Source organism: Sycon ciliatum, chromosome 2 (assembly GCF_964019385.1).
Source record: "Sycon ciliatum chromosome 2, ocSycCili1.1, whole genome shotgun sequence".
Lineage (NCBI taxonomy): Eukaryota > Metazoa > Porifera > Calcarea > Leucosolenida > Sycettidae > Sycon > Sycon ciliatum.
The window spans coordinates 15,401,531-15,429,444 of record NC_088644.1 but is presented as its reverse complement, the minus strand read 5'-3'; the positions used below and the strand labels follow the sequence as shown (position 1 = coordinate 15,429,444).

Below are 27,914 nucleotides of genomic sequence, written 5' to 3'. Positions count from 1 at the left end.
GATGACATACAATTTGACACACGGATAAGAGGAACAAACAATATTCCGCACCTCCTTCTCGACGCGCGAAGAACCAGCACCAACCCATGGCAAACGTAGTACCACAGGGCATCTCTCTGGTCCAAAAGTAATCGTCTTTTCCAAGGTCGGTTTCTGGTTGATGAGTTTCATTAAAAGTGTCTTTGGATAGCCATTCTTTGTCATTATGGTTAAGAGTCGTTCTAGTTCCTCGTCCAGCTGCTGGACGAGGAACTGTAGTATTCCCTGTAGTATTTTGAAGGGAACGAAAACGTTCAATACTTTGACACATGTCCTAATTGGCTGGTGGTGACGCTTGCGTAGATGCATGCGTAGATAATACATTTTTTTGTAATATTATTACTTTACTTCCTGTTTTGCCTTTCGTGGACCCATAAATGGAAGAGTGCGTATTCAATTCTCAGCTTGGGTTCATATCTGAACATGTATCATGGCTATGCTTCACTGAAAAAAGAGCACTTTTTGCCTGTTTTCACTGAAAAAAGAGCACTTTTTCAGCATATTTTGAGGGACGCGAAAAGCACTAAGTGCAAATTAAGAGAGCACCTTTGGGAAAGGGCTACTCCCTGGCCTCTTACTGATGGCCGTCAAAAGAAAACGGTCATAGGGCCCGGTCACCATGGTCACACATGCACTCAAAATAGCGGTTCCGCTGAAGCGACGCCGCAGGTGCAGAAATACCATGGCAACTGCGAGAAGCGGAACTACCATTGCAGTGGAAACTCAAACCCGCTGCCTCCAAAACGTTTGGGAGCGGCACTCTGCGGTTTCGCTTCATCGGAAAAAACGACGATTAGGGAGGTTTCGCTCTATGTAATTACGTATGAAAATCCGTATGTCGTACGCGCCGGGGAGCGAGGGCAACTTTCATACGTAAATCTCTCTCGGATTTCCGTAGGAAAGCTCTTTCCTACGTTGGGTCATCCATAGGACTTTTTGAAATATTTTCGAATTTTCCGGATTCATGCATGGCAATGTTCAAGCCGCGCGAAACACAAGGTACACATGCCGTACACCATGTACACCATGTACACCACGTGCAAAATAAAATGGAAAACGCGGTTTCGGTTCATAGTATATGCGGTGGGCGCATGCAGCCAATGCGTTTCCAAAGCAACAAGGCATGTTTAGCAGCCGTGGAGAAATCACGTAGAGCGAAACCCAACAGCGCAGATTTTTACGTATGAAAATTACGTCCAGTTCCTACGTTATTTTTATACGTAATTCTGTAGAGCAAAACCTCCCTAATTTGGACTTGCTACGAGACATTTGTATGTGTATGAATTCCATGCAACAAAACAAAAAAAATGATGCGTGCAAGATAGTCATTGACCTCGTCTATTTTCCGTACCGTATGGACCACAGTCCACTTCACTCCCCTCTCCGCCAAAGTAGGAGTTTGACCTGTTTGTATGTAAACGCAGCCATATGTGTGACCATCTGCAAGTGGTTTCGCTGGAGAGGCACCAGGCTCGCTGTCGCAAAACCTCGCTGCCGAAGTGGAACTCCAGTGCATGTGTGACCGGGCTCTTGAGCCCACAAACTGTTCCATGGGTGATGTGTGTAGATGCATGATTGCATAGAATGACTGTGCATATCATTTATCGATTCGGATTAAAGTTTGTCTCCTTGTCGCCAAACTGTTCATTGTACTTCCTATGTATGCTCCTGCAATACCGATAGGTGCAAAGAAACAAACGACAGCAGTTTCAACACAAGATATACGAATTGCACCGCCTCAAACGATAGAAAACGAAATCAAAATGAAGCAAACATATTCATAAGAATAGGCAGGCTAAAACTAAACACCGTTGAAGGTTTTGAGATTCTGCGAGAGTGGTGCGAAATTGAAATAAAGTGAATAGCTTTTAGAAATGGAAGAAAAAAACCCCGATTGTGTATATTATCTTTTTTTCTTCTAATGAAGCTACTGTAGTGTGTTTGCTGGTGTGAGACTATGAGCAGACATTGTGCACTCACATGATACAAGCAAAACTAAGAATATGCTGTGTAGACCGTCATAGGATGGAGTGTGGTTACAGTGTATAGGCTACTGTGCATGGATTATGCGGTGATGTGCCACTACTGTGCATGGATTATGCGGTGACGTGCGACTACTGTGCATGGATTATGCGGTGACGTGCGACTACTGTGCATGGATTATGCGGTGACGTGCGACTACTGTGCATGGATTATGCGGTGACGTGCGACTACTGTGCATGGATTATGCGGTGACGTGCGACTACTGTGCATGGATTATGCGGTGACGTGCGACTACTGTGCATAGACTGATACACTCTGGAGAGTGCTATGGGTGGCAGATGGGACTGTGACATTGCTCCGAAAATATTCAAACGTTTCAGAGATGGCTTGCAGGGCAATGCAAGGTTATGTCTAGCTCCATGATAGCATTTTCTGAGCAGAATTGGTCACAACCTGTAGGGAAAAGGAGAAGGCCGATTACACTGTGATAGAAATAATGTGAAACTGAACACAATACAGTACAACCTCAGTATACATGAAACTTAACTGCAAGGGCATACAAATCTGTGATTTATGTCCGGGGTACTGTACAACATTACCTGAGGACAAATGATTCCTGTAGCATTATGCATCAGCAACAAAAACAGCCGCTCGGGTTTACCGGGTGTAAGCGGCCGTCGTGAGTTCCCTTTGGGAACGGACACGATAATTTACTTTACTTTAACAAAATAAAGTTGATTGTTCCAACTAGGAACACACGCTTCTTGCCGAACTTGACACTTGACTGACTCACGACTGCCAACCGGAGCACACGAGTTCGTATTGTTGTCCCTCACGCGGACGTGCGACTATTTGTTGGAGGTGACAGCGTTGCGAATAGCTATACTGGCTCTCAACGTCTGTTTAGCACAACTCCATGAGCGATTCTGACTCACACTGCTACCTGGAGCTTCACGAGGTGTTTGTCGCGCTGGAAACAAAGCGTCTCTGTAAGTTTGTATCCCTGGTGATGGTTTGGCCCGGAGAGCAGTATATAAGTGGTGCTTTTCAGGCACAATCTTCCTCAGCCTACTCAAGCTCAACTGATGAGGGGTGAATTCCTCGAAACACTGTGTATTGAGCAGGGAGTGGTGCTTTCTTGCAGGTTTGCCGAGTGGAAGGTGCGACGTGCTTCCCGTGTGCTCCGGATGGCAGTCGTGAGTCAGTCAAGTGTCAAGTTCGGCAAGAAGCGTGTGTTCCTAGTTGGAACAATCAACTTCATGACTATTACCGCCCAAGTCGCAACTTCTAAGTTTAACAAAATAGTATTTTATACCCCATACCATCGTATATCCAGGCAGTGCACTATGATCATACTGAAGGTTTACTGTGTGTGTGTGTAGAACTGACTGTCAGGTTTGATATTTACACTTTTGTTTGACACATTATAGCATCCATATTCATCACATACTCTTTCAGCGCTGCTGAACAATCTTCATCCACATAAGGATACCTCTTTCACACAACCAACAATGGTCAATTTTCCCCGATGTGTACAGTAATATGAATGTGTTCAATAGCGTTGAAATATGAATATTCCAAATAATCGAACATTCGTGAGGTGACGAATATTCGAACTGAAAATTTTCAGTTTGCTGGCCACGCACAGACAGCCCACAGGCAAGGTGCTAGCCAGGGAGTCGTCAAAGATATGACGACTCCCTGGTGCTAGTGTGTACAAGTGCGACATTCGTGCTTCAGCGCTGTTGTGTGAAGGTAGAATGTACACACTCCGCACAAGTACGTCGTGCCTCGAGTCCTCGACTGAAGAGGGCATCCTCGGTGTAACCGATCACAGGAAGTGAACCTACACAGACTTGTCATGTCTAGTTTTGCAGTGCTATTACAACCAGGATTCAACACAGGCGCTAGACACCAACACGGGGAGTTGCAGTACCAAGAGTTATCAATAAAGAATATTCGTTCGTTCCTTCGTTAGCGTCAAGAACGTTCCATTACTGATAAATTGTGTTCGTTTCATCACAAGACTATTCAACCATACTGCTATACAGTTACAGATGCAGCACAATCTTTGGTGCTTCTGTCAACATTTGAGAGGCTCTTTTTCCATCAGTTTTCGGGTCAAGAGTGAATTTTGGGACTGTGAACATGTGGTCTCGTCATGTTGGCAGCAACACTGCAATTAACTTACGACTTGAAGATCCGATAATGCCTGGAGGATGCTCCCATATGTGCTGAGGACCTCTTGTTTTATCCGAGTAACAAGCTTTGCACTGCTTGAATTGCGTCGAATGTCTGACAATACAGCAAGCAGAAATGATGAACAAAATGTATGATGGAACTGGAGTGTCGGAAACCAGACACAATGTGTTTAAAGCACACTGACCTTTTCTGTAAGCCAGCCATGGTGATGTATCATTCCCTGCCTACGTAATAGAAATGAGTAGCAGTCACATGAACATGCAGCATGGAGACATTCATAGTCAAACAGTGCCTGATTTTCCGTCTTCACCCATCAAGAGCTTAACCATCGCCCACATCAACATCGGTAGCCTAAGAAATAAAACTCACGAAATCCATTGTATAATGCGCAAGGTTGACGGGCCCGTCTTCCCCCCAGATGAAACAGATGAAACAAGATGAAACGAGATGAAACGAGATGAAACAAGATGAAACAAGATGAAACGCCAATGTACGGGCGCAGATGGGGCCGAGATGAAACGAAATGAAACAAAATGAAACAAGATGAAACAAGATGAAACAAGATGAAACCAAATGAAACTCGAAGTACGGGCGTAGATGGGCCGCGAATGAAACAAGATGAAACAAGATGAAACAAGATGAAACAATGTACGGGCGGAGATGGGCCGCGCGCAGTGCACCCGGCGTGACGTGCACGAACGAAAAGAACTGAATTAATCCAATCATTGAAATAATTTTGTTTGCAGAGGCAATTCCCGCAAGGAAGGTATAGGAATTATTATTATGATGGCTTGCGAGTGACAGCACGAGCCGAATTTATTGCCCGTGGAAGTACCCACGATAGGAATACACTGTTGGGAACAAGTTACATGGTGGCGCCGCTGACGGTACCTATGTAAGTGGAATTACTTTATTGGAAGTACCCACGACGGGGAAAATAGTCTCTCTAGTATTGTCGGTGAATGGTGATGGTGGTGGTGGCGATGGCTACTTTCCTCTGCTCAGAGAGAACCCCTGCATGTCCTTCGTCGTGATGCAAAAGAGCAGTGGATGCAGGTAAAGGCCGTGTCAGAGAATTTCGCCTAGTGCTGTGGCCAGGGTGAAAATAAATTAGGGCTGAAACGATCATTCAATAACTCCAAGCGCGCGATCAACCAATCTCTTTAGTGATGAATATAATTGTGACATAGAAAAATGTGGGCACAAGCTATGCAATCGAGTCCACCAACTAAACCAGATTTCGAATAGTCAGACGTGCACAATCTAGCACAAAACTGACAAGGAGTATGAGTACTGAGACATTGAGATCAATTATAATTGTTGGTTCATAATTATAGATTCTTTCCGGCTGTAGTCGTGCACCTCGAGTACAAGACTATGAAGAAATTCCATGATGCCTTTGCTACATTAGCTGTGGCCACCAGTCAAACACTCTATACCCAGGCTACCGCTCAGTGTTTGGTATTCTGTAAACATTTCAGGCAATTGTGTCGACACCTGTAGACATCTGACTGGTCTAAAGCCTAGTTCACATTTGACGTAACACTGACGGTACAGGACGTAAGGGCCTGTCGGGACGGTTGGGGTGAGCTGTAAAATCTTTTACGATTCGTACGACACGACATGTTGCAGTCGTTGCGATGTTCTCCAGCGAACGGCGCGAGTCATAAGGTACAGTCCGTGACGGGGTGACTTTCGGACCTAATTTCTTGTTTTTCGGGACTTCTTTTCAATTATTTCTTTTTGAATGAAGCGAAATCAAGTTCACAATACCAGTTTTTCATGGAGACAAAAAAAGTAGCCCTGAAAGTTGTGCCATTCGAATAGTAGCCCTAGGAAATGATAAAACAGTTCATCTGTCATTCTCCTAAACTATCCCTAAATACCATATTGGACATGAGATCTTATCTTGCTAAAATTCAACTCAAGTCGTGTTAGCCATTCTGCGAGTTATCATGGGAAGCGCAGTGTTCGAAATCCTAAAAAAATCCTAGTACGAATCGGGAGTGGATGGCGCACGACGCCGCCTCCTGTTCTCACTCAAAATGCAGCCGTTTTGTACGCTTGCGTCTCCGTCTATGCCCGTCTACGGTATGAAAAGTTGAACTGATCCAACACTTCCCGTCGCTTCCCGATCCGTACGGTAGTACGGTTGCGTTCCCGTTCCTGGTGTTCACATTGGACGCCGTCAGACCGTCCTGTCGCTTCCCATCGATCCTTACGCCGCGTCCCGTCGAATTTGAACTAGGCTTTATCAATATGAACTAGAGGAGTTCATGTTGTTGTTTCTAGAACGAAGAATCAGGCTTGTCGTCACCCTTTGGCTTGAAGCTCTTATCACCAACTTCCGCAACGAATCAATTGAAAAGATACCGTCTTGACTCCCGATCTCTTTCATAGCTACGCATCAATATTACTGCGCTTGAAAGTACACGATTTCACTCGTATCCACAATTGGATGGAGTGCAAGGGCTAGAATACTGCCACTGGTATGCATGCATAAAAAATCGTTTGCATTCGCTTTGAACACTAACGATTATCGATTGCGCTCTTAATAAAACGATCGGTTTGCGAGTTATCTGTATACTTGTTTCAGCCCCAAATGCATTGCCCTCGTAGAGGACAGGGATGAGCAGTGATATGAGCAGGGATGTGAGTACTGATGTGCCTTTCGTCCTCATATTTTACAGAGAAGACGTCTGCCCCCAATAATAAAATTAATGTAGTAATGATAATGTGTTGCCCTTTCATCTTCTCAGGAGCCCTATGCCTTTGCCTCTTCTCCCCTGGACTGAATGGACTGGACGCTCTGTCCAGTAGTGTCCAGTAAATGATTTGTAGTGTAAGTTAGGGTGCACTCTCTCTTGAGGATTTGCCCACCTTGATGATTGTGCTCTTCGTGTTATTAGAAAATGTCTCTAACTGCCAGGATGGTATAAGAGCACGAACTGAATCACCTGTTGGTGCAGAAGGCTTGGAGGACTGCTTTTGAAACAGTTGTTCAAATTTCCTGCACCTCTTCGTAGCCGTTGTCTGACTTCTGCATTCTGGGGAGACTGAAGTTAAGGTTAGTGAAGCTGCACAGTCCCCGTGGAAATGTTTATGCTGCAACTATTTACTGCTGACATGTATTTATGTATTTCAGGAATCTCCAGAGGGTGAAGGCTTGCTGCAAGCTCCGTCCCTTCAATGTCGTGATACATCCATAGATCAGTCGTGTGCCTGTCCTGTGCTTTTATGAGCATGCTCCTTTGCACATGCCTTTGTCCTGTGCATGCGCGGGCGTGAGCGCGCGCGCGTGTGTGTGTGTGTGTGTGTACGCCAACGACACCGTCCGTGCACATGTGCATGGACGTGAGTTTGTGCGTTTGCCTTTGTTATATGCATACAGTATTATCAATTTATCATGCCTATACAAGCCTTGTCAGTGTCTCGATAGGAGAAGCAGATACATGATTACACCACTTGGGTTTTGACCTTCTTTGGCCGGGGCGAATGTCGAAGGAAAGACTCCCTCTGGGCCAAGGTGTTGGCGACAGTTGAGAGTTGTCCTCTATTTTGCAGCGGGGGACAGCATGGCATATTTGGTGCCGGAAAGAGTGCAGTTGCACTTTTCATGTTACTGTAAAATTTGCTAGGTCACTCCCTTGAAGCTGGAGACTGCTGATACTGCTGCTCAAACGGCTGCTGCTGTTACTCTCTGCTGCTACCATGGTCGTTGCTTTGTATCAATGGCGAAAATTCTCAGATGAGCTTTGGGTCCGGGCACTAGAACCCTGCTGCTGCCTCTGCAGCAGTTGTAGAAAGTTTTATAATACCAGTGTCGATGGTGAAGTTCTGCTCTTTTTTTTATCCCAGACACTTTGTGCTCAAGAGACTGTTAGGTCTTTGTGGTGTTGTCGTTGCTGTTTGGTTATACTAGTTGGCGTCTGTTTGGAAATATATTGTGCTTTTCTGTGTGTTCGTGTGAACGTAGAAGCCCTCACCGAAACCAACACTACGTTGCTGTGTTGTTTTCTTCCAAGGTCGGGCACAGTAAAGGAGACGACTCTGTGAGTATATTCGCAGATGAACTTTGGGTTAATAGAATGCAGGTGCTGCTGCTCTTGTGCCGGGCTGTTGGTGTCAATGATGGGGTGGATCATGCTTTCTCTTTATATACCTTTTGTATATTTGTGTGTAAGTAGGAGCACATACCAACACGTAATCTTTCTAAAGCCTGTTCTCTTTCGACGCAACGCTGACGGTACGGGACGTAAGGGCCTGTGACGGCTGGGGTGAGCTGTAAAATCTTGTACAATTCGTACGACACGACATGCTCCAGTCTTTGCGATGTTCAACAGCGAATGGTGCGAGTCATAAGGCACAGTCCGTGACGGGGTGACCGTCCCGGCGTTTCCCGTCGATCCTTATGTCGCGTCCCGTTGCGCCCCGTCGAATGTGAACTGGGCTTAACAATGGCATGGAGACAGTTTCAATTGCAGTTTAATGTTACTGCACTGCACTGCAGGTATCAAGGCACGACCCAGAGGGAGGATGTTGGCCTTCTCCTGATGGTCTTCTTTCTCATGGCGTGGCCAGGACTGCACTGACCCTACCATCCACTCTACCTCTCCGGAAAGGGACTTGACAACCAGTCAAGATGGATGTGCAGAGATATACCAGCGGTAAGTCACATGCTTAGGATATCCACTTGATGAAGGAAGGACAGGTGCTCAACTACTACACCAAAATGTGAGCATAAGGAGATGGGCTGATGGGTCATGGATGGGTGACAGGTCTTTGCCCGGTTGCTGGAGTATAACAACCTGGGTCTTTGATTGGTTTAGAAGCGGTCCGCTCTATTCGGGGTGCCATCCTCAATTAGACGGGCAGTGAAGATCTTGCAGGATCAATCGCACATGTAGAATATGGACATGTGGATGCGGGCAGCAGATCTGTAATTTCCAGTATCAAAGTTCAGTTGTATTTGCTTTTCTTTATTTTCTATTTGTGATGTTGTTCACTGCAGCTTCTAGCATTAACTGCCAATTTGCACTGACGCAGCAAGACTCCCAACAGTCAAGTATGTTTCATTGCATGCACTAGGATTACAGTAGAATGCCGATTATCCGAATGTCAACTGTCCAAACGGTCAATTATCCGAAATTCCTGTTTGCACTGAATTCAATTCAATAAGTCGACTTATACCGGTAAAATATGGTAACAGCGGGACTGTAGGGTGTGGCATTTCCATGATACAGTGGAAAATTTCACGATTTTTGGTGCAAACATAGCTCGGACGCTGCTCGATTGGATATACAATGCAGGTTCTTGGAACCACGGACACGACTCTTCGATTCAAGGATCACAACACTTCGGGATCTGAACGTTTTAGGTCCGGGAGCTGTTCGCGGTTTTGTCGCTTGTCACGGTTGTGGACTCATCTTTGTAGCATAAATGAGGCTGGACTATTCCAAGCGGAAAACTAAAATATTTCCTTCTCAAAGCACAATCACCGGCCCGGAGGAGCACACCTTCTCTAACTACATACCGGGTGCAGTACATGACACGTCCGTGTATTGACTAGTCTCTTGTACATTAATTTTAGATCTACCACACGACTCGCGTAGCGCTAGCACAGCAGTGCGGGTGTAGTCATGTACTACTACTACTACAGTACTGCCGGGCGCCGAAGAACGGACCGCCGATGAACGGCCAGGCTATGATTTCGCTATTTTTTAAGAACGGTCTAGGTAGAAACGTGATGTACAATATGAATATGATGTACACTCAGACGTATAACTCTGCATAAATGTACATGTAAGACTGTACCATCGAATATGAACGAAACTGCTGTGTTCGCCAAAAATAAGAACGGGCTAGGCTAGAACTCTGACCCCGTTCTTCGGCGCCCGGCAGTACTGTAGTGTAATGTTCCGTATGTTTGTTGACTATGGCATGCACGCAGAAGCCAGCGGATGTAAAAAGTCCAACTCGGAAACGGCTAAAAACGGGGTATCCTCAAATTTTGCCGAGCTGAAAATCACAGGGTACGTAGGGCTTGTAACAGTGAGTCGAATGCTCTTGGTACGAAGAAGCTGCGACAGATGGTTCTCAAATCGAACGCGTTTCGAATATTGGCCATTTTGCACACAAATAGATGGTGTGGCTACCTGGCTGCACACTGTGACCTTATCACCTGGATCAGGTAGACTGCGTGCTCGCTTTCGCTCATTTTCGATTGGGCGTATCTGACGAACCATGGACCGCAGCCTCCTCGGAAAAGAACATTCGACTCAGCGCCCCAAACTCTACGGGTCCTGAAATTAAAAAAATTCAGCAGACTTCCCCTTTAATACGTAAGGCAGAACTTATTACAGTCCTTGATTAGAAGTTGACATATTCTTGTACGAATCCGGTGGCAGCCACAACAATGTCTTTTGTGAAAAATGTATGCAAGCCTTTTAAAAAGCATCTCCCACCAGGCATTCGATCGAATTTTTCATGGCGTGGAGATTTGTTACGGCGTGAACCGATGCTTGGTGTGTAGAATTTGCTTTTTGATGTGTTCTTTGGAAGATGCAGTCTTAAAAATGGTGTGGATGTCTTTGTTTCTGTCCTTCTGTTGTCCTCGTAGAAAGAATAATATAGACGTGCAGAAAATGTAGGAGAGCGATGACATCAGAAGGACACTCTCAGGTTCAGGGTACCTGTACTGCCCCAATAAAGTGGGTCAGATCCCAAAACGAGGTTGGCCGAAGCAAAAAAAATAGAAGAGCCTGCCTTGAATTGAATATGAGGAAGAAGAAGAAGACAAAGAAAGAGAAAGAGTAGGAATTTGTTTGTGTAAACTTTGTTTCCTCTGTCTAGGCTGCCATCGCATTATAGCAGCCAACAGTGTGTGTGTGTGTGTGTGTGTGTGTGTGTATATGTGTGTGTGTGTTTGCGTTTGTGTGCACACGCTTGTGTGTGTGTGTGTGTGTTTGCATGTGTGTATATTCTGCTAATCTTGACTTAAATTTCCGTATCTGGGCATATTGTGTTCTGTATGTGAATTTATCTTCATTCCCGTAGCTATGCAGAAGACGTTACTTCAGTAACGTCTGGCGCTAGCCAGGGTCCACACAGCTTTAATTTGGTATTTGTGTGTTTGTTTGTGTCACGCCTGGCGCTATCCGTATCTGACGGCAAAAAAAGCATAGGGACGTTATAAATTTTTCAATTCTCCTATTTTTTCAGGCATATGCTGGGATTCGAACCCGCACTATCGCCCTACATGCATTCCCCCATACACTTCGCATTCATACCCATTCTTCCAAGTTGCTTCACGTTATGATCTTGCGTTTGAAAGCCCTATTTGAATATTGCTGGCAGCTATATGTGGCCAGCTGTGTTTGATGGTACGGTACGGTACGGGAGACGGTGTCGTATTACCGTCGATCGTACCTGTCCCGTACCTATCCCCTACCGTACCGTGCCATCAAAGACGGCTGGCCACAATGCATATTCAAATACTAGTAGGGCTTTCAAATGCAAGATCACAATGTGAAGCAACTTGGAAGAATTAGTATGTATGCGAAGTGTATCGGGGGGTGCATGCAGGGTGCGCGATAGTGCGGGTTCGAATCCCAGGTTATGTCTTAAAAAAAAAAGGAATTTTTAAAGAATTTATAACATCCCTATGCTTTTTTTGTCTAGGTCATCAAGGCAAAAAAAGCATAGCGTAGGGCCCTGAGCTTCCAAGCTCTCTCGTTAACTTGTGCGCTACGTTCCTTTCTTCACGTTACGGCACTTTAGTATTGTTTTACTTGAACATCATACTCTCGCCCAACTTTGTTTCACCAACAAAGGTTTATTCTCCAAAGTATTTCTAATTGATTGTGTATGAGTTTCATACTACTGTCAGGGGCGTCGGAAGGTATCTTAGTGTGGTACGGTCAGCCATCTGAAGTACAATTGACTCGTGGGGGAGTGGTGGCTGAGACGAAAATTTTGGAATTTTATACCCCAGATCAGTGTATTTTGTTGACTCACGGGTATCTGGGGCAAAAAGTGGTACGGTCAATACCGTAGTGACCGTACCGTGTGCGACGCCCCTGACTGTTGGAATCCACCAGCTGTGTTTCCTTGAGGGGCGTATCCTTACCTGGGATGTGTTTTCTCATTCCCGGCAGCAGAAAGAGCTCTACAATATGTATATAATTTTTAAGAATAGAATTAGATGTACAGGAGAGTGCCGATTATCCCCACCCCTCGGGACGCGGGCTGTCTCCAGAGGGTTCAGATGAGAAGAATGTTCGGATAAGAGAGCAGTCACACATCTATCTAAATCATGCATATTTCAGCATGTTTTCATCATTTTCATTCTCTTCAGCAGTGCAACAGGAACTAGGTGCACTCGTGCCCCTCTAAATTAATGACACTATTATTACACATTTTGACTCAAACCTGTTGTAATACATCTTGTGAATCGCTTCAATGGTGCCCCGAGCGACGAAAATCAACAACTTGAAACTCATCTTCTACCCCTCAATTAAATGCAAGTAATTATTTTGGATAATTAATCATTTGGATAGTTGACATTAGGATAATCGGCACATTGTGTGTGATGGGGGGGGGGGGGGAGGGAGGAAGAGGAGGAGGCTGCGAGAGGCCGTGGTGGATGTGTACTTGTGCAGAGCCTGGAAATAGCCTCACTTTAGATGTATGCACATTCAAACGGTGGATTCTTCCCGCCATCCTTTTCCCCCTCTTTTTCCTTTTCCCGCCATTCTTTACCCCCTCTTTTTCAATTTCCCGCTCTTCTTTTCCCCCTCTTTTTCCCCCTTTTTCTCCCCTTTTCCCCCTTTTCTGCGAGAAGATTAGCCCCCTCCTTGCGCAAAAGTACAGAATCGATGTGCTAGCAATCAGTGAAACATGCTTGGACTCTACTGTGATGAATTGCGGTCTTGCTATACCAGCCTACACTCTCTATTGCCGGGACCGAGCTGATCACAGGAAGGGTGGTGGCGTTGCTATGTATGTGCAGGAACAACTGAAATCCAGGCTGTTTAGAAGAGTATCTCTTTGTCGTTGTTACTATAATCGAGTGGCACATTCGCACTACAATTCTACGAGTGCTAGTTTGAAATTACGCTACGAATTGTTACGTTGTACAGCAGGTACGAAACAATTAATATTTACATACTCACCGGTTTTCGTTTCGGAGTCCCGCGCTGTGACTCAGCTAATTTCTATTTCGTTTGCCTTGTATTGTCTGACTAGGGGCGCTGTCACCCCGTCGGGTGCAAGCACCCTTGGACAGAAGCACTTCACTTCACGACAAGTGTTCATTTTCGTTTTCCTCTTCTGCTTCTGTTGCACAGTTTGAACTTTGAATGTGTGCTTTTTTCGTACTCTGCTCTCGATCGAACCATGCGCGGGTCGATCTCCATAATTTTATCTTCCGTTGCCATGACTGGCATTAGTACGCGTTCTGTACTCACTCGCTGCTTGGCACGCTTGCAGCGCGTCTTTTTTCTGTTGCAACCCATGCCTGCGTGCACGGCCCGGTACGGGATTTGCGATGCCACATCAGCGTTGGTGTGTCGTTGTGTTTCGTTGTTGTTTTGTTCTTGGCTGAGTGTGGTCGTTAAAACTGAGAAAGAACGGGTCGTTGACAAGGCGTGGTTTCGATGTGCATGCCCTCCTGTCAACTCCAAACTATTGGTAGCAGAGGATGGTTTTCACGGAGCCATCATGGAGGTAAAACTAGAAGACCTCGCACGGAAAAAGCGAGAGCTGAAAACGGATTTCACAAATACGAGGAGAAATTTGACAGTGGAGTCAACGAATGAGGTGCCGAACCAAGATGACGTAAAGGCATGGAGAAGCCACTTGACGACAGTGTATGACGAGACCAAGAAGGTCATCATGGAGTACATGGAAGCGGTGGTGGATACTGACTCTAGGAGACATGCTGGTCTCCAAAAGCAGTACAAGCAGCTGGAAGGCCAGGATTCAGATGCCATGGAATTGGCCAGGAGTGTGCTCATCAGGAGCAGCAGAGCGAGCCTGGCAGCGTCGACCAGGCAGACTCCCAGTCCCAAGCAATCGTCACTGAGAGGGGCAACGCCTTTACTGGCGTCAGTGCGAGAGGAAAGCAGAGAAATTCTAGATCTGCGTGCGGCGGTCCAAGATGCACCGTTTCTTGGTCGCCAGGACGATGCGCAGGTTATGTTGCCCAGGGCTGCAGACTATGGAGAACGGGTGAAAGTAGAGCCGGACAGTCGTGTTGTAATGTTCAGTGGTCAGCGTGTGGGGGAACCTGCCGAACCCTTCCCGACCGTTGCCATGGCAACCGCGTCAGCACACGCGCCACCGCAAACGGATATGATCAACAGCAATGCATGCACCGCTTTATCTGCAGCAGCCGCAGAGTACCAGCCACGTAGTTCAGTGCTGCCAGCGTCATTTGCAACTATGACCACGGGCAGCAACGCTCCCGCTATAAATCAGGAACAAGGCTCTGCCTTCCTGATCCACGATCCTGCTGATCAAACACCTAGTATGATGTATGCAACGTATGGCAACAATAGTGCTAGGCCGCAGCAGGCATACATGTACCAACAACAACAACAACAGCAACCGCAGTGGAGTGCGAGCAATAGTGCAGTCGTGTACAACTCACCTGTGTCTACTGGACCGTCGCACACCATCTCTGCCGGAGCGTCACAGTACGATGCGAGACCCAGCGCTGGCATGCAAGCACCCCGGACCGCAGTATTCGCCCCAGTTCCGACATATGTCGGAGGCACCGCAGCTCGACCTGCGCCACGGACTGCTCCAGCGGCAGCGGCACAGATCAACATCGCCAGCAAGTTGAAGCGGATCGAAATTGCCGTGTTCACCGGAGAGAAGCGAAAATGCGAGCGCTGGAAATCCGCTTTCAGCGTTTGTGTGGACCAGCAGCCGCTCTCCGCTGAATTCAAGCTGCTGCAGCTCCGACAGTACGTGGCGGGTGAGGCACTGGATGCCATCGAGAGTCTCGGCTACTCGGCAGCAGCATACGATGCTGCTCTGCGGCGGCTGGAGCGACGCTTCGGTGGGAGTCGCCGGCGCCTTGCGGTTAGGATGGAAGAGCTGGAACGATCTCCACCTATTCGAGCCGGTAGAGCCCAGGACCTGGAGCGTTTTACCGATGTGCTCGACATGGCAGTGGTGACGTTAAAGGATGCCGGTATGCACACCGAGCTAGGTACCGGCATTCTCTACCAGCGGATCCAGCAGAAGCTGCCGGTGAACTTGTTGGCCCAGTATCGCCGCTGGATAGTACACCACCAAAAGGACGAATCGGTCGAGGTGCTGCTGGAGTGGCTGAATGCCGAGGCAGAAGTTCTTGCTGCCGCCACGGAAACTATCGAAGGCATCAGCCAGCAGCATCACGTCAGAAGCCAATTGTCAACCAGCGGGACAAGTCGAAATCAGCCGACTCGGACGGCAACTGCTCACGACGCTGTGCAACCGCGCACGACCACGTTCGTGACAGCTACAAACACCGCTGGCAATGTGCCGACCGCAAGGTCCACATGCCAATGCTGCAATGGCGGCGGGCACCCGATCTGGCGTTGCCCAGAGTTTGAGAAACAAACTGTAAGCCAGCGCTGGGCAGCAGCGAAGCGAAGCAAGTCATGCTATAGATGCCTTGCGACTGGACATAGGAGCAAGGATTGTCCACGGGACCGGGAGTGCGGTATCGACGGGTGCACGCAGCATCACCATCGCCTGCTGCACAGTAAGCCCCGTCAACCGCCTCCAGCGTCGTCATCCCACGCCTCCGGAGAGACTGGAGCCATGCAGCCGGAGAACTTCAGTGCTGTCTCCCTCGGAAACAGCACGAAGGGAGAGGAGAATAGAGTACGGACGGTGACGTCGATTCGGACAGTTCCCGTTCAGCTATCCAACGGCAAGCGGTCGCTAACTGTTAACGCGCTGCTGGACGACGCCAGCACGCGCTCGTACATAGCGAGCAATGTTACGGCAGAACTCGGCCTGATTGGATCAAGTATGTCGCTGACCATCAGCAAGCTGAATGGACAGCAAGAGACCATTCACACTGTCCCAGTATCGTGCACTCTGCGAAGTGTTGACGAAGCCACGTCGACGACTCTCCATGCGTGCACAATCGAGCAGCCAACAGGCAACATGGAAGTTGTAGACTGGCACCACCTGGGAAAGCAGTACGCACATCTAGCCAACGTTGAGTTTCCGCCGCTACCGTCGAAACGCCACATTGACGTGCTTATCGGTGCCGACTATCCGGAGCTTCATATGGCGTATGAAGAGCGCTCGGGTAACAGCCATGAGCCCGTGGCGCGTCGGACGGCATTAGGTTGGACCTGCATCGGCCCAGTCAACCAACCAACGGATGAGTCCATCGAGCTGACTGCGGTGACCGTCGACCAATGCCACAGCGAGCTGAATCGTCTAGAGCCAAGCTGCTACTCCGACTGGGTACGAATGTGCCGTGTTCATGCTTGGTGTGTGCGATTCGCTACGAATTGCTCAGTACCACCCGCACAACGAGAGTTTGATGAATTATCGCCACAAGCGTTCCGAGACTCTGAGGAGTTCTACATCAAGCGAGCGCAGCAACAGTCGCTACCAGAGTATGCTGCAGTTAAGGCAGGCAAGCCGATCCCTGCAACCAGCAAGCTGGTCTCGCTCAAGCCAATGATTGACGACGCTGGCCTTCTACGCGTCGGAGGTCGACTACAGCATGCAGACTTCTTGACTGCAGAACAACGCAATCCGATCGTCCTACCACGAGGGGATCATGTGACACAGCTGATTGTCAAGGCATGTCACGAACGAGGATATCACGCGTTCGGTGTCAGCCATACGCTAGCCGAACTCTCGTCGCGCTACTGGATCGTCGCTGGCCGCGAAGAGGTGCGAGCTTGGGAAGCCAAGTGTGCGAGGTGCGCCCGGAACCGTACGAAGCCGGCAATGCAGGTGATGGCGCCACTACCTAAGGTCCGAGTCAGCCTGCCGCTACGCGCATTCGGCCGAGTCTCCGTAGACTACGCTGGACCGTTTATGACGAAGCAGGGTCGCGGCAAGACACAACACAAGCGGTACCTGTGCTTGTTCACCTGCTTGCAGACGAGAGCAGTGCATCTCGAGCTGTCATACGCGTTGACAACGGACTCGTTCCTGCAGGCGTACGTACGCTTCACCAATCGACGGGGAGTACCGATCGACGTCATCTCCGACAATGGCACGAATTTCGTCGGCGCCACCAATGAGCTTGCTCAGCTAGTCAAGCAGCTTGATGCAGAGGCGATTCAGCGGCAGACAGCGGATCAGCAGACTAGCTGGCGTTTCAACCCTCCAGCAGCACCACATTTCGGCGGAGTGCATGAGGCGTTAGTGAAATCGGCAAAGCGTGCTATCTCGGCGATTCTGAAGAACGCGGAGGTCACAGACGAGGAGCCATTGTCTGCTATCGTCGGCGCGGAGGCGCTCATGAACTCACGGCCACTGTCCTACGTGTCGGCAGATGGTCGTGACCCAACTCCGCTAACGCCCAATCATTTCATGTATGGCCAAATCGGTACTCGGTTCGCACCTGCAGGAGTGGACGAGAGCGAGTTCAACCCTCGGCAACGCTGGCGTGTAGTGCAAGAACTCGTGCTGCACTTTTGGTGGAGATGGATGCAGGAAGTCGTGCCAGAGCTGAACCGGCGACTCAAGTGGAGGACGGCCGAGACAGACCTCAAGGTCGACGACATCGTTCTAGTGACATCCCAAGACAACCCACGGGGCACTTGGCCAATGGGTCGTGTCACCGAAGTGCACCCTGGTCCAGACGGACACGTGCGAGTTGTGAAGGTCAAGGTGGGCGACAAGACCTACACCCGCCCAATCGTGCGTCTTTGTAAGCTATTCTGTGAGTAGCTCCTTGTTTGCCTATTTCAGAACAATAATCAATTTCGAATTTTTTGGTCACTGTGAATTTCGGCACAGTGAGAAGGGAGAGAAATGTTTAGAAGAGTATCTCTTTGTCGTTGTTACTATAATCGAGTGGCACATTCGCACTACAATTCTACGAGTGCTAGTTTGAAATTACGCTACGAATTGTTACGTTGTACAGCAGGTACGAAACAATTAATATTTACATACTCACCGGTTTTCGTTTCGGAGTCCCGCGCTGTGACTCAGCTAATTTCTATTTCGTTTGCCTTGTATTGTCTGACTAGGGGCGCTGTCACCCCGTCGGGTGCAAGCACCCTTGGACAGAAGCACTTCACTTCACGACAAGTGTTCATTTTCGTTTTCCTCTTCTGCTTCTGTTGCACAGTTTGAACTTTGAATGTGTGCTTTTTTCGTACTCTGCTCTCGATCGAACCATGCGCGGGTCGATCTCCATAATTTTATCTTCCGTTGCCATGACTGGCATTAGTACGCGTTCTGTACTCACTCGCTGCTTGGCACGCTTGCAGCGCGTCTTTTTTCTGTTGCAACCCAGTGCCTGCGTGCACGGCCCGGTACGGGATTTGCGATGCCACATCAGCGTTGGTGTGTCGTTGTGTTTCGTTGTTGTTTTGTTCTTGGCTGAGTGTGGTCGTTAAAACTGAGAAAGAACGGGTCGTTGACAAGGCGTGGTTTCGATGTGCATGCCCTCCTGTCAACTCCAAACTACAGGCAACGTCAAGTAAACGACAGGCTAGAGACCATATTCGTTGGGTTGCACACCCATAGCCGAACGAATCCATTTCTATCCGTCAGCTGCGTATACCGCGCTCCCGACAGCCATGTGGATTTCTGGGAGGAGCTCGATAATAGCGTGCAGATGGCCTCCGCAACATGTCCGGACATCCTCCTCCTCGGTGATTACAATGTCAACATGCTCTCTGTCCCACCTCACCCCGAACGCCCGCTATGTACAAGGCCTCTGCGCTAACCACAGCTTACAAAACGTCATACTACAGACCACCAGAGTTCCTAGTCAGTCATGCCTAGACCTTGCACTCATACCGACAACAATGACAACGGCTGCTCCGTCTCCCTCTCCCATGTCTCTTCATAGTACATTTGTTCACAGCGTCGATGGCCTGTCTGACCACCATCTTATTGGCCTCTTTGTCAGTGTAAGTAGAGCCAACTTTGAACAGCCACACAAGCAATTCTCTCGAAGACGCCAACCTAGCCTGGCTCACCTTGACTGTAGTGTAACGTCCGCAGCTCTCACACACATCCTTGACCCCTCAGATGTATCCGGCGGTTATACTCTAAATGCAGCGGCAAGCCACTGGCAACAAAGTGTAATGACAGTACTAGATGATCTTGCACCATTCATTACCCAGAAGCGCGCAGCTTACTCCAAACCCCACCCCCAGCCCTGGGTCACCCCAGAGCTGAAACAGATGTTTCATCGACGAAGCTCAGCCCATCGCGCCTTAATAAAGCACTCCATGGATGACCGCCTCCGACAGCAGTATCGTGCAATACGTTGTCAAGGAACTTTACTAAACCGCAAACTGAAAAGCGTGTACTACAAAGATAAGTTCAGTGCCGCTACAGGAAATCCTAGACTCCAAAGGGCAGTGCTGAATAAACTAACTGGAAGGAGAAAATCCCACCACACACCGAAAGCCTCCCTCTCATCTTTGTCAGATACCCTAGGCAATATCGTCCACGATGAACACAGCGCTGCTCTTACGACCCCAGACACTCCGGCAGACGACTGTTTAGACAACTGCCTTCTCGAGTTCCAACCCGTTACAGCGGCAGCAGTAACGAAGATTCTCGAACGATTGAATACCACGAAAGCATCTGGATCAGATCGCATACCAGCTTACATCTTGAAACACCATGCCGCCGAGCTGGCCAATTCCTTAACTTCCATCTTCAACTAGTCATTGTCTAGCGGAAAGGTACCGTCAGCCTACAAACTAGCGTCTGTGTGTCCAGTGTTTAAGAAAGGCGACCCCTACGACAGTTCCAACTATCGCCCAGTCTCGCTACTGCCCATTATCTCCAAAGTATTGGAATCGCTAGTGCTCCAGCAGCTTCACGATCATCTGGACATCACACCCGGAGCAATTCCAAATGAACAGTTTGCATACAGGCGGAGCCACAGTACTGAGGACCTTCTAACACTTGCCATCAATAACTGGCAGAGAAGCATGGATACCGGAGACTATACGGCCGTACTGCTGCTCGGTATGAGCAAAGCCTTTGACCGCGTCCACCACCAAACGCTAATAGATGACCTTCACAATCTGAAGATCCGTGGAAATGCTCTTGAGTGGTTCAAGTCGTATCTGTCTCACCGACAGCAACGCGTAGAATTGAACAGAACCACAAGTGACTGTACTGCACTAGGGGCGTTCCCCAGGGTTCCGTCCTAGGCCCTACCCTCTTCAGCATCTACACTTGACTTGTCCCCACTCTGCCATTGCGTTCCCAATGCCTTCTTTATGCAAACGACACAACCCTGTATGCCTCTGGAAAGTGTCCACGAATTCTCATGTCTTACTTAGAAGAATATTTTTCAGTGGTGACGCAGCACATCACAGATTGCGACCGGCTCCTGAACTCCAGCAAGAGCCAAGTACTACTGATCCACAGGAGACGCTCACATCCTCCACCTAACCTGAGCATTGTCTGTGGTTCGACTGTTAATGCCCCGTCTGACGAAGTTAAGTATCTGGGACTGACTCTCGTTTCAAGTTAAAATTTCAGTGCCCACGTTAACTCCCTCAGGGAAGACATCGGAAAGAAACTAGTCCAGAGCAAGCTCGAGTACGCCAGCACTGCCTACGTCCACTGCCTCGCTGACAACGTGAGAGATCAGCTGCTACGCATAAGTAAGAGAGCACTTCGATGCATACTTGAACATGACACATTCACGCGGACATCATACTTGCTTGAGCGATACCACATAATTAGCTTACACAAAATATATCATGCTAAGTCCGTATTCTTCGTGTTCCGTTGCATCCACAATATCTGCAGTTCACTCCTCTCTGACATGTTCTCCCTTCGCCGTGACTGCGCTCACACAGATAGAGTAACCCGTGGCCAAGTCCATTATTCCCTTTCCTTACCCATTGTGCAAGCTCAAGCTGGATACAGATCTATTTCATTCCTTGGTGCTGACCGCTTTAATACGCTTCCCGGATCCCTTCGCAAAAATCATATCCCCAATTCATTTCGCCAGGAACTTAACAATTTCATTCATCTTGGGCACCCTGTAAGAAGAAGACCTTAGGGTCTGTTGGGAATGCCCAAGTAAAATAATAAAATACAATACAAAACAATCATAGCGGCATGGTAGTGCAGTGCAGATACAGTAACAACATGTTTGTAGTATAGTACCATGCACAGTGTACATACTGTCAAAAACAAAGTCAAAGATCACACGTCGTAAGCAAGTGATGTTGCCAAGGATAAGCCAACCTAGTGTAAATCTTTTAGGAACACGCTTTATTCGCTGGTCACGTTTTGCAGTTCAAACCCACTGTTGCCTGCAGAATAACAATCACCCGGATTTCCGGAATTTGTTCTTATTCAGTTATCACATTACAGTCTACTGATGCAACATAATGTACTTACTCTCGCATGTGGGTTTTGTGCGGGACCACATCATATTGGCCATACACACCCCGGTAAGAGAAGAATTTGGATGATTTTGCATGTCGTAGCCAAGTCTGCAGGTGTACGTAACTGTATCCTCGTACTTCAAGCCAGTCACTGTGTAGTCACCATTGGTAGGTGCACTAGGGTCAGGACAGCTTATACCTGTAGATCATGTACCAATAGAGTCAACAAAATAATAATATTATGTCTATATTGTAAAGTTCGATAGAGTTGAAAAAAGGAAGAAAAGAATGACTGCCACCATCAGGAATCAAACAAGGGAGCTTTGAGTTTGGCCAGCAATGCTCCTACCACTAAGTGTTGGAGTAGCCGTCATTCCAGCAGAGTTAATGAACATTCCTTCGGACTTCATGGTTATGATTTTTTCTGACTGTTTACTTGCTAAATACGCTATTAAGCTGCTATGATACATCATCATGATCATGCTTTCTTGAGTCGCTTTTTTAAACAGTGAGGCACAAGAATAAGGGCAAATCGACAAATTTGAATTAATCTTGCTGCTACTTCAAGTACTTCACGTTTTGGGCAAAAAGAGGCAATCATCAGGCTGCGGTGGCTGATTTCATACTATCTGATGCTTATGCACAAGTGTGCGAATAAGTATTCATAACCCTTTCGAGAAAGGTCAATTCATAATATTGCCGTCAGGCTGCTCCAGGCATATATTCCTGCGTTACACAAACACTGCGTCAGAAAAAAACCTTTTAATTCTTCGTCAGTTCCACTACATAGAAGAGTATGTAGTATACGTACGTGTACAGGTTGGTGTGTTCTTGCTCCATGTACCATCTGCTCGACAATCAGCACTGGTATTCCCTGTGAATCCTGTATCACACACCCATTTAACAATGTCACCATATTGGAAAGGACCTCTCCTGACATATTGCCTTTGCCGGTATCTTTGCCGGTATACATAATACTGTCCAGATGTTGGTGTTCCTGGTACAGGACATTGACGGGCTGCAACGAACGAAAAGATCAAATTCCCGTTCTTTTAAATTTCAAATTTGGACTTCATGGAGAATTTCAAAGTTTTTAGGAAATAAGAGGCCACATGCCACGTACTGCTCTTTTCTCTCCGAAACTCAATACTTGAAAGCCAGATATGAAAGAAAGAAAGAAAAATCATCAGTCACACCACCGGGACTCGAACCGTTCTTTAACTTGCAACAAACATAGCGTATTTTCCAAGGCCATAGCTGGGCATTTACAATGGTTTCAGCCTAAGCCGACCTGTGTCTGATACTAGAAATCCGATCATGTTAGTGAATGTCATACTGGGAGCTGTGCAGCCCCAGACCTGTGTCTGATACTAGAAATCCAATCATGTTAGTGAATGTCATGCTGGGAGCTGTGCAGCCCCAGACCTGTGTCTGATACTAGAAATCCAATCATGTTAGTCAATGTCATACTGAGAGCTGTGAAGGCCCAGACCTGTGCACACTTGGATGTGAACTGGTATGATCGGTTTTCATTTAGTAGTACTGTACAGAATAAATAATATACATGAAAACTGGAACTAGCATAATGATAACTCTACCTCCCAAGATGTGTTCCGAATCCCTTCCAAATACGAAACGTCCAACCAGTGCCCTGATTCAGACATCGTCTAGCAACACAGCAGTTCACATCTGCTTGAAGACTGTATAAGCAAGTTTCATAGTTTTTCAAACTCAGACTTGCAGAACTTGCTGGACTTGTTGAGCTCAGGCAACTAGGTACCGATGAGAGTGACATAGTGTGCTTATAATAGCAAAAAGCAAGGCGGTAATGTTATCAGCAAATGGACAAGTTGTTGTTGTGTTTTCTTTATTTTAATTCGCTAAAACCAAACGGGCAGAACTGTCCAGTCACAAGGGAGCGAATGATGAGCGTCATAAGCACTATGCATGAAAACAGCTCGGGGCAAAATGAGACGAACTAAAAGGAGGTGTTGTACATGTGGCTGCGCTTGTGTCTCTTCGTTGTACAAGCGGTTGCACGTGTAGCTCTTTGTCGTACATGCTGCTGCTTTTGTGTCTCTTTGTTGTACATGCTGCTGAGCCGTGGTCCATGCTGCCGCGCTGTTTTTGACTCCTGCGTACATGCGGTTGCACCGTCTTCTGTCCCCGTTGTGTACACAATTGCTCGTCTTGTCCCCGTTGTACGCCTTCACTATTATATTCTGTTGTCTCGTCTTTTCTCGGTGTCAGTTGTCAGTTGTTTAGTTGTCAGTGTTAGTTGTTAGTTATGAGTTCTCCCGTCGGCTCCGGAAGTGAGGTTTAGGAAAAGATATCTCTCCAACAGAGAACAAACCAATGTACCAGTCTTCTTGCATGTGTGGTGTGGCGAGAGCATAGAAGGGGCAGATCGTCTCTTGCGACGACATTTGGCGCCCAACATGGGGCTCGAACCCACGACCCCTGAGATTAAGAGTCTCATGCTGTCCTTTGTTCTCCTTTGACTACCATAGCTGCGATGTACACATTTTTTGGCCTTTGATCTAGCTTCGTATGATAGCATCATTGAATCTAATGGCCGCGAAACACTTCCATCATGAAAAAATCCGGCGTGGGCGGGGGGGGGGGGGGCATCGACTTGTACACTCTTGGTTATGTACTCTTAATAACAGCACTTACGTAGACATGTCGGTTGGGGTTGAGACCATTGTCCAGTTTCTTCACATTCCACTATGAGCGTATTATCTGGTATGTTCTGCATCTTATAACCTAGGTCACATGTGTATACTATTCTCTTTCCATAATCAAATCCGTCAGTTGTAGCCCGGCCATTTTCAGGTCGACCAGGATCTCCACATGTTATCCCTGTTTGAAACATATGTAGAATAACCACACATCAGTGTTAAAAAAGAAGTACATGTAATGAACAAGATAGGACTATTATCTATAACATGTGTGAACGCGTGTGGGTGGGTGTTTGTGTGTGTGTGTGTGTGTGTGTGTGTGTGTGTGTGTGTGTGTGTGTGTGCGTGTGTGTTTGTGTGCACGCGATGTTTATTGTGTGTGTGTGTTAAATTAAGTGTGTGTCCATGTGTGTGTGTGTGTGTGTGTGTGTGTGTGTGTGTGTGTGTGTGTGTGTGTGTGTGTGTGTGTGTGTGAGTCCAGCAGCGGCTTGGCCAGACACAAGTGCGACCGCACGAAACGAAGGACAGTGTCGGAAAGGGCCGACTTCCCTTTTGAGTGCCCTTGCCAAAGGAAGTTCCGACTATGTCACCATCTAGTGCGCCATCAGAAGTGCTGCTCCTCAGCCTCTTCCACCCTTCTCCCCTGACGGGGACCGTGTAACCTATCAAGGCAACGTGTATCAAGGTCAAGGTCAAGGTGTGTGTGTGTATGTGTGTGTGTGTGTGTGTGTGTGTGTGTGTGTGTGTTTGTGGTGTGTGTGTGTGTTTGTGCATGCGTGTGTGCATGTGTGTGCACGAATGTGTGTTCAGGTGCATGTGTGTGTGTGTGTGTGTGTGTGTGTGTGTCTTTGTGCAGCAGTTCCGGATCACCTAGTCATGGCTAGCCGGGTTTTATTAATTAAGCAGGGTACATTACCCCACCCTCACATCCCTAAGGACTCAGTCTTGTGGAGGTATGCACGTGTGTGTGTGTGTGTGTGTGAGAGAGAGAGAGAGAGAGAGTGTGTGTGTGTCTGCATGCATGTGTTCACATGTGTGTATGCCGGATTCCTGCTGCTGTGTACTTGCCAATGTATGTGTGTCTGCTCCTAAACTTTCCTTCCGATTTTGCACGCTGTGTGACTGTGCCGTCGCCCATATTTCTCATTTGCTCTGTAGTGATCCTATTCATTTTGTTTTAATTTAGTATTTTTCTGTTTGGCGCGTATGAGCAGTGTGGATGTCGAGACCCTTAGTCGGTTTAGCTGCTCTTGCTCCGCCTCCATTGCTTCGGCTGGCATCGCTATGTGCATCTCTGTGCTTTTTTTGCCGGTGTTTGCACCATGATGATTTGTGGCTTTCTGGTAAAAAACAAAAACAAAAAAACACATACTTTGGCAGTCTGGGCGGTTGTTACTCCATGTTTGAGTAGCCTGACACACAGCAGTAGTAGGTCCAGTTGCAGAATAGCCGATATTACATATCCATGTGACAGTGTCGTTGTACAGGTAGGGTCTCAGACTGGCACGCTGTATTCCCTTTCGAAAATAGGTGTGACCAAATGAAGGACTGACTGGATCAGGACATGTCCGGGCTGTTCCATAGAGAAGCACAGAAAAACACGAGGTGCATTAAAAACTGCATCCAGGTTGCTGCACCGTTCTGGGGGAAGTGCTGTGTTTGTCTGTACAGGTGACTTTTTTGGAAAGAGGAATAACACAGTCATGGTGGAAAAATGCGATTCGATACCCGGAAACTAATGCCTAAGTCTTAGATTATGAATTGTGATGATTTAAAAAAGCATAGTTGCAAGTTGATTAGTACTGATCATAGGGTATGCCTCTGCTAATAAGTAGCACCTCTGCTTAACACATAATATACAAATCCGTATTTGGACTGTGCTACATATCTGAAAGGTTTTGGGATGAAAAATCCATCAAACTGTACCTAATACAAAATGATTTTGTACTTACGTAAACAAGTGGGTGTATTATGAGACCACCTTTTGTTGGACATGCATTGTGCAGTAACAGAACCCACCATGTAGAAGCCTGTATGACATCGATATGTTACTGTACTACCAAATTGTTGGCCTGTCGATGTGCTATCTCCATTGGTGAGCTGCCTTTGGTCTTGACAACTTATACCTGTACACCAATAAATATCGTAAAATCAAAAAAGAGAGATCGAGAAAGAAAGAAAAGATAGATAGATGGATGGATGGATGGATGGATGGATGAATGGATGGATGAATGGATGGATGGATGGATGGATAGGTAGATGCGAGAATGGACTCGGATGGGGAGCCAAGGGTAAATTTACAGTAAAGAAAAAAGGACCAAGAAACTACAAGTTACACTATAATGTCCACTAACACCACCAGTTACAAAACAATCAGCTCAAGCGATAACATTGCACGACACTGACCGGCGGTACTGACGTTCTACAACTAACTGACTAACAGATCTAGACATCTAGGATGCGCACTCCAACAGCCTTCCAACTTGGAAGGTTCTAAGTTATAGAAATAACACGAGGAGGGCAAGGTGAGCGCAACCAAGACAAGCACGAGCTGAAAGTCTCAGCTGTGAAGGACGTTGGCGGATGTACATGCATGTCGATGACGGTACTGGCAAGACCACTGGACAATACGGTCAAACCACGATTCAAGGACGCAAAGCAACATTCCACGCAACTTGTGTGGCTCAAAGATGCGAAGATCAATAAAAGGGGAAGCTAGGCAAACACGAATCATGCAAAACTGAATGCCTCAGTAAAACAGCACTGTACTTCGACTATGACAATTTAGATGGATATTAGATAGATACAAAGGAGTAATTTTGGCAATTGCCGGCAAAGTCCAGAGCGTTTCACACGGAAAAGAGAAATAGGTCCAGTTTGGAATTGTCGTGACTCAAAGTTTTATGCCTGGCATGGTAAGTCTCTCTGTTCGTGCTAGCCAAAAATATGATCAATGCATATGTTGTGCTACATCCAAGTGACCATACAGAGACAATCGTCCCGCACTAAATCAAGAATGCAGAGGTGAAAGTTGGCGTCATTGATGATCCTTTATGTGCTTGGCAAGCAAGCGTTCTCCTATTTTCAGTCTGCCTAGGAGATCTTTTTTGCCGTTCTTTTATTATATCCTTTCATTGAGTAGTCACTTCAGGGTCAGATTTCCTTGGCCATGATTGTAGTTACAGTGGTGGACAGTTACTTAACTCGTATCCATATGTTCCTTTCCTTTCACAATTCATTATTGACTAAACATCTGAGTTTCATATTGCACACCTACTTCAAGTAAGCAAGAAAAGTATTTGTATACGTACGTGTGCAGGTTGGTGTGTTCTTGCTCCATGTACTATCTGCTCGACATACAGCATTGGTATTCCCTGTGAATCCTGTATCACACACCCATCTAACAATGTCAGCATATTGGAAAGGACCTCTCCAGAGA

General features: G+C 47.2%; 1 protein-coding gene and 1 long non-coding RNA gene across 7 annotated transcripts in view; one reads left to right on the top strand and one right to left on the bottom strand.

Annotated features, from left to right (window-relative positions):
• Positions 1 to 1,723: 1,723 nt before the first annotated feature.
• LOC135808887 (CUB and sushi domain-containing protein 3-like) overlaps positions 1,724 to 27,914 on the bottom strand; it is a 122,225-nt gene continuing 96,034 nt past the window's right edge. For all 4 annotated transcript variants that reach the window (XM_065322126.1, XM_065322128.1, XM_065322129.1 and 1 more), the window contains 7 exons: positions 26,428 to 26,601; positions 25,848 to 26,048; positions 24,471 to 24,656; positions 22,606 to 22,812; positions 21,808 to 21,993; positions 4,214 to 4,317; positions 1,724 to 2,475 (listed from right to left, as the gene is read on the bottom strand). In XM_065322126.1, the coding sequence (XP_065178198.1) occupies positions 2,434 to 2,475; positions 4,214 to 4,317; positions 21,808 to 21,993; positions 22,606 to 22,812; positions 24,471 to 24,656; positions 25,848 to 26,048; positions 26,428 to 26,601 (1,100 nt within the window). In that variant the 3' untranslated portion in view covers positions 1,724 to 2,433. The remainder of the gene's footprint in view (positions 2,476 to 4,213; positions 4,318 to 21,807; positions 21,994 to 22,605; positions 22,813 to 24,470; positions 24,657 to 25,847; positions 26,049 to 26,427; positions 26,602 to 27,914) is intronic.
• LOC135808886 (uncharacterized) lies at positions 5,105 to 11,832 on the top strand. Of its 3 annotated transcripts, XR_010552142.1 has the most exons (6): positions 5,105 to 5,280; positions 7,134 to 7,291; positions 8,201 to 8,276; positions 8,806 to 8,891; positions 9,236 to 9,289; positions 10,844 to 11,832. It is a non-coding gene; the product is annotated as an uncharacterized LOC135808886 (long non-coding RNA). The 3 variants fall into 3 exon arrangements; XR_010552141.1 differs by lacking the exon at positions 5,105 to 5,280 and having other exon boundaries at positions 6,232 to 7,291; XR_010552140.1 differs by lacking the exons at positions 5,105 to 5,280; positions 7,134 to 7,291; positions 8,201 to 8,276 and having other exon boundaries at positions 8,765 to 8,891.